General features: G+C 46.4%; 1 protein-coding gene across 2 annotated transcripts in view; it reads left to right on the plus strand.

Moving 5' to 3' along the window:
- Positions 1-18,614, plus strand: part of MDGA2 (MAM domain containing glycosylphosphatidylinositol anchor 2) — a 386,993-nt gene that overhangs the window by 179,721 nt on the left and 188,658 nt on the right. For both annotated transcript variants that reach the window (XM_083612013.1, XM_083612014.1), the window contains exon 3: positions 15,759-15,933. In XM_083612013.1, coding sequence (XP_083468139.1) covers positions 15,759-15,933 — 175 coding nt within the window. The remainder of the gene's footprint in view (positions 1-15,758; positions 15,934-18,614) is intronic.

Here is an 18,614-nt window from a genome sequence, read left to right on the forward strand (position 1 = left end):
TCACCACCAGGGGGCGTGCCTTGGGCCCTCACCTCCCCAGGCTTCGGACAGGGCCACGGCCCCCGGAATCCTTTACTGGACTACCCTTCAATATGCAGGGCAGGTGATGACACTACCTCCCCTCTTCCATCTACAGAAAAATACCAATGCCTAACCACCAATACCAAGAAAGTTGTGACGATTTGCTACGAGGTAGGCGGAAACCAAGTGGCTGGTGCCCATTTGCCAAGTGGAAAAATTCCTACCAGGCCCCTCAAGGGCGACCAACCAAGGTCCATAGCAAGGTCAAGGAACGAAACCTTAAAGGGTGGGAGGGTGGGAAACCAGAGGAGCTGCAGAAGCAAAAGAGGGAGAACCCCGGCCGTGCCAACGTTAAATAGCGCAAGCCGTGCCCCCCAGGCCAGCCAATTGGCTGGCTAGGGGGGTGACATGCCCGGGGATTCCCTCAATCGCACGGAGGCTGGGAGCCAGCCCCTGCGCATGTGGAGAGGGCGTGAAGCCCACCACCCCACCTCCTCTCTAGCTCGGAAGTGGCTTTTGTCGCAGAAACACATTGTAGACATCTGATCTCCCTGGAGACCTAGAGTTGTAACGTTAGACTTTTTTGCCTCTCTTCATTTGACAAATGTTCTGTGACGTTGGGGAGGTGGTAATTCTGTATTGATTACCTATGGATGATTGTATGTGATGCCAATAAAAGGTTTGATGATGATGACTAAAGAAAATTATGGAACCCTCTTTAAAGCTTCCAGGAACTTTTATCTGTTGCTTAAAGAATGTTTTCCTAACATAATAATTTTTTTGTCATTTTTAACCGATTGTGGAGGCTTGGTGGGCCTTTCCCTGGGCTGAACTGAAGGCCAGGTCAGGTTGCTTATGAAGTGTTCCACCTGCAGATTTGTCCCTGGATTTCAGCATTAGGAACAGAAGAAGCTGAGTCAGATTATTGACTCACCTACCTGGCCTGCTCACAATAGGCTCTCTGGTCATTGTGTAATGGGCGCTTTTGGTGGCTCCTCTGTCCTTAGAGGCTGGGGGTGGCAATGGCTTGGGAGAGGGCCTTCTTTGTGGTGGCTCCAAAGAGGTGCACCCAGCACCTTCATTGTACAACCTCCAGGGAATATGGAAGACACACCTCCCTACCTGAGCCTTTTGACACTCAAGGTGTATGTTTTTAGGAAACACCTTATTTGCATGGTTCCAAGTTTGTTTGTTTGTTTGTTTCATAAAATCTATGCACTGCTTGATTATATAAAAAAAAAATCTCAAAGTGCTTTACAAAAATATAAAACCGTAGAATCAGTGAAAAAATTGCGATACATTAAAACTTCCAATAAGTTAAAATTCCAAATCAAATTAAATTTTGCATCAGCTTCAGGTGTAAAAAAAGAATACAGTGCAGCAGCTGTTGTTGTTTAGTCGTTTAGTCGTGTTCGACTCTTTGTGACCCCCTGGACCAGAGCATGCCAGGCACTCCTGTCTTCCACTGCCTCCCGCAGTTTGGTCAAACTCATGCTGGTAGCTTCGAGAACACTGTCCCAACATCTCGTCCTCTGTCGTCCCCTTCTCCTTGCACCCTCCATCTTTCCCAACATCAGGGTCTTTTCCAGGGAGTCTTCTCTTCTCATGAGGTGGCCAAAGTCTTGGAGCCTCAGCTTCAGGATCTGTCCTTCCAGTGAGCACTCAGGGCTAATTTCCTTCAGAATGGAGAGGTTGGATCTTCTTGCAGTCCATGGGACTCTCAAGAGTCTCCTCCAGCACCAGAATTCGGCACCTACTTGATATCAATAGGCAGGAGGTGCTAAGTGTAATTGTTTAATTAGCACTGGAATGGAAAAATGCCTGTGTGTGTTCCTGAAAGGTTTAACATTGGAAAATTCAACTGAAGTATACTAAATGGTCTCTGAGCTCTTTGACTGGTTGTTAATTAATTATTGTTGTTTTCTGCTAGCTAACACATGAGTGTTTAACCTTAGATCAGGTGACAAAGGTATTTGGTTGCAAATCTCCATTTTGAAAGGGAGTTGCATTTAGTTTTTGTTCCCAGGCTCTGTGGAAGGAAGGATGTGTAAATGGATCTCCAGGGGGGGGGGAGCTGCAGGCAAAATGGAAGCTGGAAGGAGAGAGACCTTTTAAATTTTCTTTTACTTCTAAGGTGCTAAGTATTGTCTAGAACTATTTGGATGTATCGTCTACTGCCTTTTTCTGTTTTGAAGAAAGTTCTGCAAGTAAAGCTTTAATTAGACGGATGGGCCTTGACAATGTTTTATTTCCAAAAGGCGTCAGTTCTTATGCATCCAGTCACTTCAAGCTGCACAATATGAATATCTGCAGCAGAAAGTTCCATCTTCAGGTGAAGGCTACACTAAGCGGTCAAGTTCTTACAGATGTGGAACAGGAATTACGTGGCAACTGGTTGAGTGGGCATGTGTAGGGCAAAGCCATCTTGTAGGTTGTTTTGTAGTTCTCTTGAAGTTGCTTGTACAGTGGTACCTCAGGTTACATACGCTTCAGGTTACAGACTCATAGAATCATAGAATCATAGAATCATAGAGTTGGAAGAGACCACAGGGGCCATCGAGTCCAACCCCCTGCCAAGCAGAAAACACCATCAGAGCACTCCTGACATATGGTTGTCAAGCCTCTGCTTAAAGACCTCCAAAGAGGGAGACTCCACCACACTCCTTGGCAGCAAATTCCACTGTCAAACAGCTCTTACTGTCAGGAAGTTCTTCCTAATGTTTAGGTGGAATCTTCTTTCTTGTAGTTTGGATCCATTGCTCCGTGTCCGCTTCTCTGGAGCAGCAGAAAACAACCTTTCTCCCTCCTCTATGTGACATCCTTTTATATAGTTGAAAATGGCTATCATATCACCCCTTAACCTCCTCTTCTCCAGGCTAACCCAGAAATAGGGCTTCAGGTTAAGAACTTTGCTTCAGGATGAGAACAGAAATTGGGCTCCAGCGGGGCGGCGGCAGCAGGAGGCCCCCATTAGCTAAAGTGGTGCTTCAGGTTAAGAACAGTTTCAGGTTAAGTACAGACCTCCAGAACGAATTAAATACTTAACCTGAGGTACCACTATAGTTGATTTCAATATTGTGTTTTAGTCTTGTGACCCGCACTGGGAGATTTGGTGAGAAGGGCAGGTAATAAGTAGGTAAGCAAATAAGCAAATATTCACTAGTCACGTTAATAAAAATATATCTGGAAGATGTCCTGGGAGGTCCTGATCCATTAAGGAGAAAGAATCTATCTGCTGTATTTTGAAAGCAAGAAGGGAAAAGGTTGTTTCCCCCCTGCCTGCATTGACAAAAATACAAAATAAATAAAACAGCCATTCAAAGGAATTCTTTAATCATAGAATTAGTATTGATTACTTCATATGAAAAGTGCTAAATGGGAAGCGATAAAAACCTCTTCACGTCCCAGAGGAACAAATTACGGGGATTAATGGCAGCCTTTGATCACTTGGTGGGTGAGCCCCCAAAAGGGATGCCTTTACAGCATCCCTCTTCCTTGCCTTCGCGATAATGACACATTTACTCGGATCTGTTATGATGGCGATTTCCAGAATGGTCTTCTCATAAGACGGCTCCAGCAATTTTACTTTTAACAGCATACCTTCTTTTCTGCATAATGCAGCCATTAACTTGCTCGGGGGCTTTTTAAGCCTCTCATTTTGAATGCAAGGATTTCGCTACCCCTGTATTTGTGCCAAAGAACTGCCGAGGGTTCAACTTCCAAAAATCAATTCCAGACACACAAACATCCACAAAACCTTTGCCCCCCACTCCTTTTAAAAGGAAAACGAAACAAAATCCACAGGCATTTCTATAATTCAGAATCATAGAATTGTAGAGCTGGAACTCCTTTCTTGTAACAACCCTCCAGAACAGGGGAAAACAAGCTTTCTCCATCTTTCATGCGACAGCCCTTCAGATTTTTGAAGATGGCTCTCATATCTCCTCTCAGCCTCCTCTTTTCCAGGCTAAACATGCCCAACTCCCTCAACCATTCCTCATCAGGCTTGGTTTCCAGACCCTTGATCATCTTGGCTGCCCTCCTCTGCACATGTTCAAGCTTCTCAACATCCTTCTTAAATTGTGGCACTCATATCTGGACACAGGAATCCAGATTAGGTGGCCAGGACAAGGCAGAATAGAGTGGTACTCTGTCCCCTTTTTGACCTCCAATATTGGGGGAATCATACAATTGCCTTGTTGAAAGGGACCTCATGGATAATAATAATAATAATAATAATAATAATAATAATAATAATAATTTATTTATACCCTGCCCATCTGGCTGGGCTTCCCCAGCCACCCTGGGCAGCTTCCAACCAAATATTAAAATACAGTAATGCATCAAACATTAAAAGCTTCCCTAAACAGGGCTGCCGTCAGATGTCTTCTAAAAATTTGGTAGTAGTTGTTGTCTTTGACATCTGGTGGGAGGGTGTTCCACAGGGCGGGTGCCACCACCGAGAAGGCCCTCTGCCTGGTTGCCTGTAACTTGGCTTCTCGCAGTGAGGGAACTGCCAGAAGGCTCTCAGTGCTGGATCTCAGTGTCCGGGCAGAATGATGGGGATGGAGACACTCCTTCAGATATACTGGACCGAGGCAATTTAGGGCTTTAAAAGTCAGCCCCAACACTTTGAACTGTGCTCGGAAACGTCCTGGGAGCCAATGTAGGTCTTTCAGGACTGGTGTTATATGGTCTTGGCAGCCGCTCCCAGTCACCAGTCTAGCTGCCGCATTCTGGATTAGTTGTAGTTTCCGGGTCACCTTCAAAGGTAGCCCCACATAGAGCACATTGCAGTAGTCCAAGCGGGAGATAACCAGAGCATGCACCACTCTGGCGAGACAGTCTGTGGGCAGGGAGGGTCTCAGTTTGCATCCCAGATGGAGCTGGTAGACAGATGCCCTGGACACAGAATTGACCTGCGCCTCCATGGACAGCTGTGAGTCCAGAATGACTCCCAGGCTGCGCACCTGGTCCTTCAGGGGCACAGTTACCCCATTCAGGACTAAGGAGTCCTTCACACCCACCCACCCTCTGTCCTCCCAAAACTATACTTCTGTCTTGTCAGGATTCAACCTCAATCTGTTAGCCACCATCCATCCTCCAACCGCCTCCAGGCACTCACACAGGACCTTCACTGCCTTCACTGGTTTTGTCTAGTCCAAACCCCTACAGTGCAGGAATTGCAGCTAAGAAGAGTCATAGTGGTTGAGCAGGAAGTTTGAAAGGATCAGCGTAGGTTGTTAGAACATAGCCATCATGGTTAGCAGCCACTCATAGCCCAATCATAGAATCATAGCACTGTAGAGTTGAAAGGGAACCTAAGGGTTATCTACTCCAACCCCCTGCAAAGCAGGAATCCTGTCCACAGCCGTCCCTGGGAGGACTTGAACTACCAACCTTTTGATTAACAGCCAGACCCATTGTGCCACCTGATAACTCTCCTCCAATAAGTTGTCTAATCCTCCTTTAAAGACATTGGCATTGAACTCCATGAAAGGAAGCGAGCAGGAAGCAAACAAATCAATGTTTTTGATATTTGGTGCTATCAGTAATAAATGAATTTGTGGTTCTCCCGTGAGTCTTGTTCTTCCCGATTTGCTACTTAACTGCTGGGAAAGGAGGTTGGACAAAGCTGCGCGAATCAAAGGGGAACATCTGCAGAGGCTAAAGGAGCCACACCAAGTTATCCATCACTGTGAGAGATGCAGCCTGCAGGGAGATGTCAGACATACTTTGGCACATGGTCACATCCCAACATCTGACCTGAGCTCAGAAGTCCAGCCTGTTTAGTCTCTGCACCTTGTCTGGATCATTAGGCGGCGGCGTCTAATGAAGGAGAGCCTGTAGTCTCTCTCCCAAGAGGGCTGGCGCGTCAATGGTTTGCACCATACTGTCAAGCATATGATCTGGAGCAGACGATCTAATTAAATTAAGCTGCTTAGCCACAGATACTTCAGCCATCAGAGAAAGTTAATCATGTCTGGATGTACTGGGCTTTAAGACTACAACTCGCAGTCATCCAACCAAACTGAATGTCGGAAGATTCGGGACAGACTCCCAGAAAGTCCTCCTTCATGCGGCACATAGTTAAACTGTGGAACTCCCTCCCACTTGAGGCAGTGGTGGCCACTGGGTGGCTTTAAAATAGGATTGGGCAGATTCATGGAGGAGAGAGTTCTCAGTGGTGACGAGGCAGGGTGGCCGTGCTCTGCCTCCAAAGTTGAAGGCCACACTGCTTATGAATCCCAGTTGCTGGAAGACAAAGGAGGGAGGGTGCTCTTGTCGTAGAGTCATAGAATTGTAGGGCTGGAAGGGATCCCAAGGGTCATCTAGTCCAACTCCCCTGCTGTGCGGGAATCACAGCTTGTGCTGGGCCTGGGGGTAACCAGTGAAACGTGGTCCAGGACCGGTCCAGAATCCAAAGGTTCTGCTGGGAGTCAGTCCGACAGGACCAAGGCAGGTCACAAGGCAGGAAACCAGGCTAGGTCAGGCACTGGGTCTCAGGCAGGTTCTAACAAACAGCAATGTTGCTCCGGCAACCTGGGGTGGTCCGACAGCCTTTTATCTCTGTCGGGGTAGCGGCCGGTCCTGATCCCCCGGCGACTCACCTCCCTGTTTTGCCCGAAGGCAAGCACTCCTCCTGCGCGTCCTCAGGTCTCTCCTTCTCTCTGACCTGAGTCTCTGCAGTTCAGGAGACGTCAGTGGGTTACTAGACCCAGGGGCCGCCTCAGCCTCCCCTGACCCAACCGGTAGTGGAGCAGCTGTAAGTGATGGCCCAGCTGAGGGCAACTAGGTCATCTCCACATCTGGAGCCAGGGCAGGCTCAGGCCCCAGACTCGGCCCAGCTGGTGCTTGTTGCAGGGGAACCTGTGCAGACTGGGGCTCTTCAGAATCAGGCCCCAGACTTTGCCTGAGGCAAAGGATCCGGTGCGGACTGAGACTCCTCTGGTTCCGAGTCCAAGTCCCAGGCCATCACACAGCTGAAGCATCCTTGACAGATGGCCACCCAAACCTCTGCTTAAAAGCCTCTAATGAAGGTTCCTGCTTGCTGTTTTCCCATAATAGGCCTGATCCAGCGGGCTCCTCTTCTGTTCTTAAAATGGTTTGCAAAGTCTTTTTAGGAAGACAGGATGTTGATTGACTCATTCCTGGATTCACATTGCCTAGAACAAGGGGCAGATCAGGAGGTCTGAAGGAGCTCAAATATCCACCTCCTGTGTGCGAATGGACACCGAAAGCTCATCAGGTGGCAGGATCCTATTCAGCTTCAGCTGCCTTGTTCTGGGCAGTTGAAGCTCCATTCACCTCAGGGCAGCAGAGGGTTATTGCTGTGCACAATTGCTTTGAAGGCCTTTCAGGTAGCCAAACACTTCCTTGGTGTGTTAAGCTATAAGGGGAGCTGAGCCCTAAGGCACAGCAGAAGGAAACGTCTCAATATTAAGTGCCAAACCTTTGGATGATGAGGCCTGGAGGACATGGAACTAGACAGGAAAGAGAGATGTTTCATCTCTTGCAGGGAAGAAGGTCAGAGGGAATCTCCTCCTGCAGACCCTCAAAGGAATAAGTCCCTGGGTTGTGTTTCCATATATCTATGAAGAAAAGGTTCCTTGCTTTCCCCCTCGCTGATCCATCGGCAACCCCTGATGGGACATGGGAGAGTTTGACGGAGGGTCTCAGGAGAGAGGGTCCAGGGTGGGTATTTAATACAGCCCTGGCCAGCATCCTCTTCTCACAAGGGCCAAACAGATGCCAGTGTGAAGCTCACAAGCACAACATCGCAAGAGCCCTCTCTTGTGGTTTCCAGCAACTGGTCTTCAGGAGCTTTGCTGCCTCTGACTGTGGAGTGAGAGCAGAGCCACACTGGCCGGGAGCCACCAATAGTCCTCTCCTCCACAAATTTGCCTAATCCTCTTTCAAAGCCAACCAGGTTGGCGGTCATCCCTGCTGACTGTTGGAGTCACCGTATTTTTCGCTCCATAAGACGCACTTAGATTTTAGAGGAAAACAAGAAAAAAAATATTCTGAACGAAACAGTGGATGTATGATTTTTGTGTTTCATGCTGTGGCCACAAACATGTGATTTGACGGTGAGTTAGGGGTGACCCAATGCAAAAACCCTGAAGATCCATGTGGATCTGTGGTTTGTAACCACGTTTTTGCGCCATTGCAGCCCCACGCAACAGTGGGTGCATGATTTTTTTGGTGTAGGCTGTAGCCATGGACATGCTATGTGATCTGATGGTGAATCTGGGGTGACCCAATGCAAAAATCCTGAGGATCCATGAGCTTTTACCTCCCCCCTCCCAGGCAGCCTCTGCTAGTGTCCCTTATCTCTCTTCCGATCCCACCGATCAGCTGCTTCTTTTCAACACTCCCTTCCCTCTTGTCTGCCTTAGTGTCTTTTCCTTAGCTGGAGCAGTTTTTTGCTCCTCCTTTTCTTCTAATTTCTCTCCTCATTGCATTAGTCTTTCTGTCTCCTCTCCTTGCAAGTTTGCTGTCTTTACCTCCCCGCTCCCAGGCAGCCTCCTTTATTGCTAGCATCCCTTATCTTGCTCCCGACCGCTTGCCCATCAGCGGCTTTGTTTCAACACCCACTTCCCTCTTTCAAAAAAGAGAGCATGATCTGCTTTTTGCCCCTGGGCAATTCGGCTCCAGGGACCACGCATTCGCTCCATAAGACGCACAGACATTTCCCCTTACTTTTTAGGAGGAAAAAGGTGCGTCTTATGGAGGTATAATACGGTAGTTCTCCCACTGCTTGAAGTCCTGCATCTTCCAGCCTTCAGCTTCATTGCATGTCCAGAAATTCTAGTGTTATGGTAGAGGGAGAAAAACTTTTCCCTCTCCCCCTTCTCCATGCAAACTTCTATCATGCCGGCTTTTACTTTAAACTATCATTATTATCAACTGTGGGACTTGCTCTCGGGTGATTATCTTGCAAACTATTTGATATTCCCATTTTTTTGTTCTAAGCTGTAGATGACCAAGGCTGCTTTTCTCGGCATCTCACAGCTATTAGCATATGAAATAAGGTACGAAGGCAGGTTTCCGTCCTGGCCTTGCATATTCATCACTCTGCTGCCTTCTTTCAAATGAAGAGCTGCATCCTATACATTTTTCCAGACTCTGTGGGTGGCCAGTAAGTTACTTCCTGCCGCACAATAAAAATTTAAATCCACCTCCTGCAAGTATTTACAAATGGGTCTACAGTAAAACCTGTAATTTGCCACACGGGCAAGGTGCTCTGGGGCCTCCTCCCTTCCTAGATGTTCTTCTCTGTTATGAAGCGGGCTGCGGGTGTCAGCCTATCAGCATTAGCAAACAATCCTCTCCTTCCCAAGCAAAATATGCTAAATGGGAGTCTTTGGTGCCTCGCAAGCTAAGCAACCTGCTGTTTCAGGCCGTGGAAGTGGAGCGCAGACGTGGCAATTTGCAAAAGTTCAATAGGAGACAGTGATATTTCATTATTCTCCTCCTTTACAAGGCTCACGGCAGAAGCTACATCTTCACATTTAATGGGGAATAGTGCCTGGCAAACTGTAGGAGTGAACCAGAAGCAGCTGCAGGGGTTCGTCGCGGAGTTCAAACTTCTGTGTTCTGCAAAGGGAGACCATGTGTGTTGCACAAGAGGAGCTTTTTCTGGTGGGACCTCAGCAATCATCTGGAGCTGGAGCTCTTCAGTGGCTCGTGTGGCGTGTGGACCGGGACATGGGACCATCCAATGGCTCAGTGGTAGAACTGTTACTTTTCATGCAGAGGCCACAGGTTCAGTCCATGGCATCTCTGGGAAAGGGAAGGGATGTCTCTGCAAAACTCTGGAGAGCCACTGCAGGTCATGATAGAGTGGACAACACTGGGCTCAATGGAACAGTAGTTTGATTCAAGGCATCTCCTGATCTTCCCATTGTCAGTGGCATACCGTGGGTTGCCAGTGCCCAGGGCAGGCAAGCCACGGATGCTGCCTGTGCTCCTCCCCACTGGAGCCAAGCGAGTCCACACTGCACTGCCTGCCTACCTACACAGTGGGGAGCCTGGCTGGCCAACACGGTCCTTGGGGGGCAAATCCCCCTGATGCCCACAGGGAGGAGCACTGGGCTCTTCTGTGCTGGGGTTGCCCCTTGTCTGTCTCCATCTGCACCCACTCACTGTGGACCTAGGCTGCTCTGCCAGGGCAGGGATTCCCACAGAAGCTGGCACCTGCGTGGGGGCGCCTGGTTGCACCCCCTCAGAATTTTGCACCCGTTCCCCCGTTACACCATTGCCCATCATGACTGGTTCTCTTCCTCTCTTCTTCTTATATACATTTTAAGTTAGCTCCAACATCCAGTTGGAATGCATTTCCCATTTCTTCCATTTGGACATTATAATTTTTTTAAAAAAATATAAATCAAATGCCATATGATTCGTTCCATCCTTCTTTGCTTGCTAATCTCAAAAGGCACAATGATGATTCTGGCTCCCGTGAATTAATGCAATGAAGGATGCATTTTCTAATGTGAAAGCAGGAAGGGGAAGGGAGAAAACAATCAATTTGACCTCCGATCATGCATTTATCCAGTGGCACATTCCTTGTACAAATGATTTAAAGCTCCTCATTGCCAGGAATTTAATAATAGAAAAATGCTGACAGTCTGAGATGGGGGGGGGGAATATATCTGTGCTAAGGTTGGCTGTCTCGCGTGTACGTCGAGTTTTCTTGACAGAACACATCTGTTCGGTTTTAGACGGACTGACAGATGGTGCTTGTCTTGTCGAGTGTGGCACGGATGGGGGCAGCTGCCACTCCAAGCTCTGAGAGATCTGACAGCTCTGGAAAGACATTGGCAGTGCCCCCCATTGCATTTGGAAGGGAATTTTGGAGCAGACATTGACCACAAACCCTGCAGCAAAATGCACCACTTTCTAAGTCAAGAGCGGGCTGCCCGTTTCCAAGATGGCGGAGCTATTGTTGCATGTAGATATGATCTTCTTGGGCTCGTTGGTTTTTCAAGATGGGTGGGATTTGTGAAAGGGCAGACTGCCTTCTGTTATGAGTAGGTGACCAGACAGCCATCTTCAAACATCTTCTTAACATCTTAAAAAGTACTGTAATAACACAAATCTCCAGACAGATTTGGATTGAATCATGAAGTTTAAGGAAATCATAAAGTAACATTTTTCCTGATAATTAACTGAAAAGAATCATAAAAATGAAGTGTGCATAGACTAGTATAAGGTATAAAAAGCACAATGAGGTGAATCGGAAGTTAAAGGGTATGTAATGTCAAATGAGGTGTTGTTAGTGTCTATGTTGTTTTTCATTTTGTTTACGTTCTGTGTAAATGGTTTTGTATTAAAGAATTTTTTTAAAACACAGTAAATAAACAATTGCTGACGGGTCTTGTTAACACCTGTGCTCCAAGATCTACTATTGTTGCTACTGGGTCGAGTTCAAGGCATTACTAATAGTATACCAAGCCCTTAAGAACTTGGGACCAGTTTGCCTATAAGATCTTCTTACCCGACATAAGCTGCTTCAGTCAGCGGAATTGGCACTTTTACAGCTGCCACATAATACCTTCATTGCATTTGTAAGAATGTAATGGTGACAGCAGTCACGAAATTAAAAGACGCCTGCTTCTTGGGAGAAAAGCAATGACAAACCTAGACAGCATCTTAAAAAGCAGAGACATCACCTTGCCAACAAAGGTCCATGTAGTTAAAGCTATGGTTTTCCCAGTAGTGATGTATGGAAGTGAGAGCTGGACCATAAAGAAGGCTGATCGCCAAAGAATGGATGCTTTTGAATTCTGGTGCTGGAGGAGACTCTTGAGAGTCCCATGGACTGCAAGAAGATCAAACCTATCCATTCTGAAGGAAATCAGCCCTGAGTGCTCACTGGAAGGACAGATCGTGAAGCTGAGGCTCCAAGACTTTGGCCATCTCATGAGAAGAGAAGACTCCCTGGAAAAGACCCTGATGCTGGGAAAGATGGAGGGCACAAGGAGAAGGGGACGACAGAGGACGAGATGGTGGGACAGTGTTCTTGAAGCTACCAGCATGAGTTTGACCAAACTGGGGGAGGCAGTGGAAGACAGGAGTGCCTGGCGTGCTCTGGTCCAGGGGGTCACGAAGAGTCGGACACAACTAAATGACTAAACAACAACAACAACAATCTTTCGTGTGGCAGCACTGGAACTTTGGAACTCCCTGCCTCATGTTATTATTCTTTTTGGTGGACAAACCTACCCAGATGCTTAGAAAGTTTCTATGTGTTTTAATTTCTTTTAGTCTATTCGATCACGTTTTTATTATTTGTAAGTTTTGAATTATGGCTCTAAATTTTTTAGTGATTTTATTTTATTTTGTCTTTTTTGTAAACTGCTTTGAAGTTTCCCCTCCACAATTCATCAGCATATAATTTCATGAAATAAATAAGAAACCTCATGCCTGCCCCTGCCTGCCATCTCCTTCTGTTCTTTTCCTTCCCTTGTCTAGCTGAGATATTAAAAATAGGCAGGATATTGGCTGAAGTGTACAGATTCTACTTGGATGCTGTGAAAATGGCTTTCATCTCTGTTGAAAAATAAATGGGTGGGTTTTTGGTTTTTTTACAGTTTCCGAAACCTGTTACCTAAGATTATTGTGTGTGCTTAAATATGTGGTGATTTGCAGACAGTGTTCTTCAACATCTCTAGAAAACAGACAATTAGATGCAGATGAGAGGTTTAGCAGAAATGTTTGAACATCTATGGCTAGCAACGAATACTAGTTTGAATATCATTATTGCTGTGCTTCTTACTTTATTGCTTTTTATGATGGGGTTTGACAATTGAATTATATAGGTACATTGATATTTGCATTGTGACTTGTTTACCATCTTGACTTCCTGAGGATATACCGTATTTTTCGCTCCATAAGACCCAACTGACCATAAGACGCACTTAGTTTTTAGAGGAGGAAAACAAGAAAAAACAAAACAGTGGATGTATGATTTTTGTGGTTCATGATGTGGCTACAGACATGATATGTGATTTGATGGTGAGTTTGGAGTAGCCCAACGCAAAAATCCTGAGGATCCATGTGGATCTGTGCTTTGTAACCATGGTTTTGCGCCATTGCGGCCCCATGAAACAGTGGATATGTGATTTTTTTTCATGCAGGCTGTGGCCATGGACATGCTATGTGATCTGATGGTGAATTTGGGGTGAGCCAATGCAAAAATCCTGAGGATCCATGGGCTTTTACCTCCCCCCTCCTAGGCAACCTCCTTTATCGCTAGCATCCCTTATCTCCCTCCTGATCGCTTGCTGGTTTAGTGACTTTTCCTTAGCTGGAGCAGCTTTTTGCTCCACCTTTTCTTCTAATTTCTCTTCTCATTGCTTTAGTCTTCCTGTCTCCTCTCCTTGCAAGTTCACTGTCTTTACCTCCCCCCTCGTAGTCAGCCTCCTTTATTGCTAGCGTCCCTTATCTTCCTCCCCAATCGCTTGCCCATTAGCGGCTTTGTTTCAACACCCACTTCCCTCTTTAAAAAAAAAAAAAAGCATGATCTGCTTTTCACCCCCGGGCAATTCGACTCCAGGGACCACGCATTCGCTCCATAAGACGTACAGACATTTCCCCTTACTTTTTAGGAGGAAAAAAGTGTGTCTTATGGAGCGAAAAATACGGTGGGTGGAATATAAAGGCTGGACTCAACTCAGTCCACAATGGCTATAGTTTGCCTCCAGGGTTGGAGGCAGCAATGCTTCTGAACATCTGTTGCTGGAAACCACAGGAGAAGAGAGTTGCTCTTGGGCTCTAATCCTGCTTGCAGGTTTCCCAGGGGCATCTGGTTGGCCATTGTGAGAACAGGATGCTGGACTAGATCTGACAGGCATATCCTCCAACATTTCCCCTGCCCATCTCACTGGGTTGCCCCAGCTACTCTGAGCAGCTTCCAACACATATGACAACATAATAAAACATTAAAAAATTGTCCCTCTTCAGGATTGCCTTCAGACAGGTCGGGAGTCAGATAACTGCATACCTTCCAACATTTCTCCAATGAAAATTGCTGTTGTTTAGTGGTTTAGTCGTGTCCGACTCTTTGTGACCCCCTGGACCAGAGCACGCCAGGCCCTCCTGTCTTCCACTGCCTCCCGCAGTTTGGTCAAACTCATGCTGGCAACTTCGAGAACATTATCCAACCATCTTGTCCTCTGTCGTCCCCTTCTCCTTGTGCCCTCCATCTTTCCCAGCATCAGGGTCTTTTCCAGGGAGTCTTCTCTTCTCATGAGGTGGCCAAAGTCTTGGAGCCTCAGCTTCAGGATCTGTCCTTCCAGTGAGCACTCAGGGCTGATTTCCTTCAGAATGGATAGGTTTGATCTTCTTGCAGTCCATGGGACTCTCAAGAGTCTCCTCCAGCACCAGAATTCAAAAGCATCCATTCTTTGGCAATCAGCCTTCTTTATGGTGAAAATAGGGACGTCCTATTTTCAATTAAAATAGGGACATCCTAAGGAAAAGCAGGAGATTCTGGGGTCAAATCAGAAAGCGACACAGCTTCTGTAAATCCGGGACAGTCCCTGGAAAATAGGGACACATGGATGGTCTGCCAGCAGGTTCTTCATATGGTTGCATGCCACCCCAATCTCTGAGCAGTGCAACATTCCAGGAGTTTGAGGTGCTCAGCCAGAGTTTGTGTTTCCTTTTGGGAATAAGTTACAGCGAGATCGTGGGGTCTTCACAATATATATGGTTTATTTACACCTATATAGAACCTGGAGGGGACACAACTAGGGCTGGGCGATGCCTGGTTTTCAACATTGTGATATATCATCAGCTAAACAGCATAATAGATCAATATATCACAATGTCTGAAATAAGGATGGAGCTAATGGGGTAATGTCCTGGCAACTGCTACTACTTAGGGGTCTAAAACTGATATGTGTTCACATATTTTTACAACTGTTATTTAATATTCCAGGGCACTAGGGGCGGCAGGAATCATGAGAGAAGTGATTTGCGGCTTCACAGTTTTCCCCGCATCACACTTTTTTACACAGCATGTGCACACATCATGATGTATCGCCTTGTTGAATGTTACGAAACCATTATCATGGGATAGGACGATGTATTGTCCAGTCCTTGTGACAACATCAACGCGCCCCCCCCCCCCAAGGTCCTCCTTCTCCCATAGCCACAGGCTATACAGCAGTAAGCTAGAAACAGATTTAAACATATAGCAACAAGTGTACATGTCTAGGTAGGTTTGTCTGAGCAAAAACATTCCCAGCAGGTGCCAAAAACAGTACAGTGAAGTTGCCGGCCTGATATCAATAGGCAGGGAGTTCTGAAGTCTAGGTCCTGCCACACTAAGAGATCAATTTCTTAGAAATTTAAATGGGTGTTTTGTGACACTTGTGACAGTGCCAATTCCTCAGATCAAAGCTGTCAAGTGGAATAATAATAATAATAATAATAATAATAATAATAATAATAATAATTTATTATCTATACCCTGTCCATCTGGCTGGGCTTCCCCAGCCACTCTGGGCAGCTTCCAACAAAATATTAAAATACAGTAATGCATCAAACATTAAAAGCTTCCCTAAACAGGGTTGCCTTATACAGAGCAAGGTGTTCTCACTGGTAAACTGGCCCCAAGTTGTTAAGGGCAGAGTCTCTCTTTTTCTGTGTCTTAAGAAAGCAGCCCTAGCTCCGCAACACAAATGGGCATGCTAAAGTAACAATCTGTTTTGATGCTTGCTCAGATCAGGTGGACCAAAACAGCAGGAAGTGCCTCTGACCGGTTTCAAGACTCCAGCGTCTTCAACGAGACGTTGAGGATCGCCAACATCCAGCGACATCAAGGGGGTCGCTACTACTGCAAGGCAGAGAATGGTTTGGGCTCGCCAGCCATCAAATCGATCAGGGTCGACGTCTACTGTAAGTACCTGCTTCTGGAAACCCCAGAGCTGTCCTTTTCTCTGTTGCGGCTGAGAGTCAAAGTGCCATGGCTGGGAGCCTGGAGGGAAGAGAGGGGTTGACCAGGCAGGAGGCCAGGCAGGTGGCCGGCAGAGTTTGCTGGCGTTTGAATGCAACAATTTATTTTGTCCAAATATTTTATTGTTTCCACTTATTTATACGGGAAGCAACAACCAATATTCAACAATCCCATGCCCAGCAAAAGCACCAAATGTTTATTTTATTGCATTTACAGTGGTACCTCGCAAGACGAAATTAATTCGTTCCGCGAGTCTTTTCGTCTTGCGAGGTTCTTCGTCTTGCGAAGCACGGTCAGTCGCAACTGCACCTCTTCAAGCGGTTTTAAGAAGAAGGAAACAAACTCGCAAGATGTTTTCGTCTTGCGAAGCAAGCCCATAGGGAAATTCGTCTTGCGAAGCAACTCAAAAAACGAAAAACTCTTTCGTCTTGCAAGTTTTTCGTCTTCCGAGGCATTCGTCTTGCGAGGTACCACTGTAACTGGTTCTAGACAAAGGTATTGTTCCATAAGTTGTCATGTGTTGGTGAGCACCAAAAAGCATGTTCTGCCAATGTTGCATATGTAATAAAACTGCCAGGAGGATTGAAAAGTAGTGGTTTTCTCATTTATTCCACTCTCTCGGACATGGTCTGTAGGTTTGTCTAGTAATATTGCATCTCAGAGTCGTGAGGTCCAGATCTCAAACAGGTCTGCATTTAGGGAATCCCAATCCCTTGCAATAGTATACTGCGCTGTAGCCATTTGGTGAATAATGAGATCCTTGTGGGAAAGTTGTTCAGCAGTTTCTGAATACAGTGGCACCTCGGGTTACATATGCTTCAGGTTACATACGCTTCAGGTTACAGACTCCGTTACCCCAGAAATAGTGCTTCAGGTTAAGAACTTTGCTTCAGGATGAGAATAGAAATTGTGGTCCGGTGGCACGGCGGCAGCAGGAGGCCCCATTAGCTAAAGTGGTTTCAGGTTAAGAACAGTTTCAGGTTAAGAACGGACCTCTGGAATGAATTAAGTACTTAACTAGAGATACCAAACAGAAAGACTTTGGGGCATCGCCACCACATGTGGATAAGTGAGCCAATGGCCTTATTATTTTGTCAACACATAGCTGATACACTTTTAGTCATTTCACCAAACAATAATGGGTATATATACCATTTGTGCATATCTTTGAGTGCATTTTCATATCACAGGTCATAGAAACATAGAATCATAGAATTGTCGAGCTAAAAGGTACCCCGAGGGTCATCTAGTCCAACCCCCTACAATGCAGGAATCTCAGATATGGAGAACTAGCTATCCTGGAAGAAAATGTATTCCACCCTTTTGGCCTGCATTGCACAGGGCTGCACTAGATTACTCTTTGGATTATTTGCAACTCCACAGTTCTGATGCTATGATCGTCTGCAGCTTTAAGTCACACACAGCATGAAGAAAGTCATAGGAAAGACATTCAGTATAAGGCAGATATATAAGATCTCAGCATGCACAAAGCATTTGCCGGTATCTCTTCTCTCTCTCTACCCGAGGGTGCTGATGGGGAATGTTTTATACTTTCCCTGGAAAGGAAATTTGACCTAGTGGCGGATGAATTATCTACATTGTATAAAGCAAAATCAGCTTATGGGGGGGGGGGGATGGTCGTCTTATCTTTTAAAAGAAGGAATTCTAGTCATGGTTCTGTTCTCCACTCAGAAAAGAAGTTGACTAGCTTTTGAACAAAAGGAGTCTTAACAGATGCATGGCGAGTGTGTTTTCTTAATCTTCTTATGTGGCTGATCTTGGCAAACGCCCAAGGTCAGGAATCGCTTGGCATGGGGAATGGTTACGAGCGAGGTCATCAGGGCTGAGTTCTCGTGGAGAGAGCCATCCTGGGCTGGGACTGTACCGCTTTAGGCTGCAGGTGGTGACTTGCCAGACTGAAGGTTCCTCAATGCAAACAGAACATGCCTCCATGGCACAGATCCCAAATCCTGGTGGTGGGACAGGTGCGCTGAAGGACCAGGTGCGCAGCCTGGGAGTCATTTTGGACTCGCAGCTGTCCATGGAGGTGCAGGTCAGTTCTGTGTCCAGGGCATCTGTCTACCAGCTCCATCTGGTACGCAGGATGAGACCCTCCCTGCCCGCAGGCTGTCTCGCCAGAGTGGTGCATGCTCTGGTTATCTCCCGCTTGGACTACTGCAATGCGCTCTACGTGGGGCTGCCTTTGAAGGTGACCCGGAAACTACAACTAATCCAGAATGCGGCAGCTAGACTGGTGACTGGGAATGGCCGCCGAGACCATATAACACTGGTCTTGAAAGACCTACATTGGCTCCCAGGAAGTCTTGCAGAGGGTAGTTCGTACATAGTGGAGAAGGAAGCCCTTCCTGAAATCTTCTGTATACTGATCTGGTGCTTCCTAATCCAAGAATTCATAGAATTGAATTGTAGAGTTGGAAGGGACCACGAGGGTCATCTAGTCCAACCCCCTGCCATACAGGACTCCTTTGCCCAACATGGGGCTCAAACCCACAGCCCTGATTTTGAGAGTCTTATGCTCTACTGGCTGATCTATCCCACCAGTCACAAGCAGGTAAATTTCTATTTACCGAATTCCTATTTATAGAATGTCATACAATTCTAT

Source organism: Podarcis filfolensis, assembly GCF_964270895.1.
Source record: "Podarcis filfolensis genome assembly, chromosome: 1".
In the NCBI taxonomy this organism is placed as follows: domain Eukaryota; kingdom Metazoa; phylum Chordata; class Lepidosauria; order Squamata; family Lacertidae; genus Podarcis; species Podarcis filfolensis.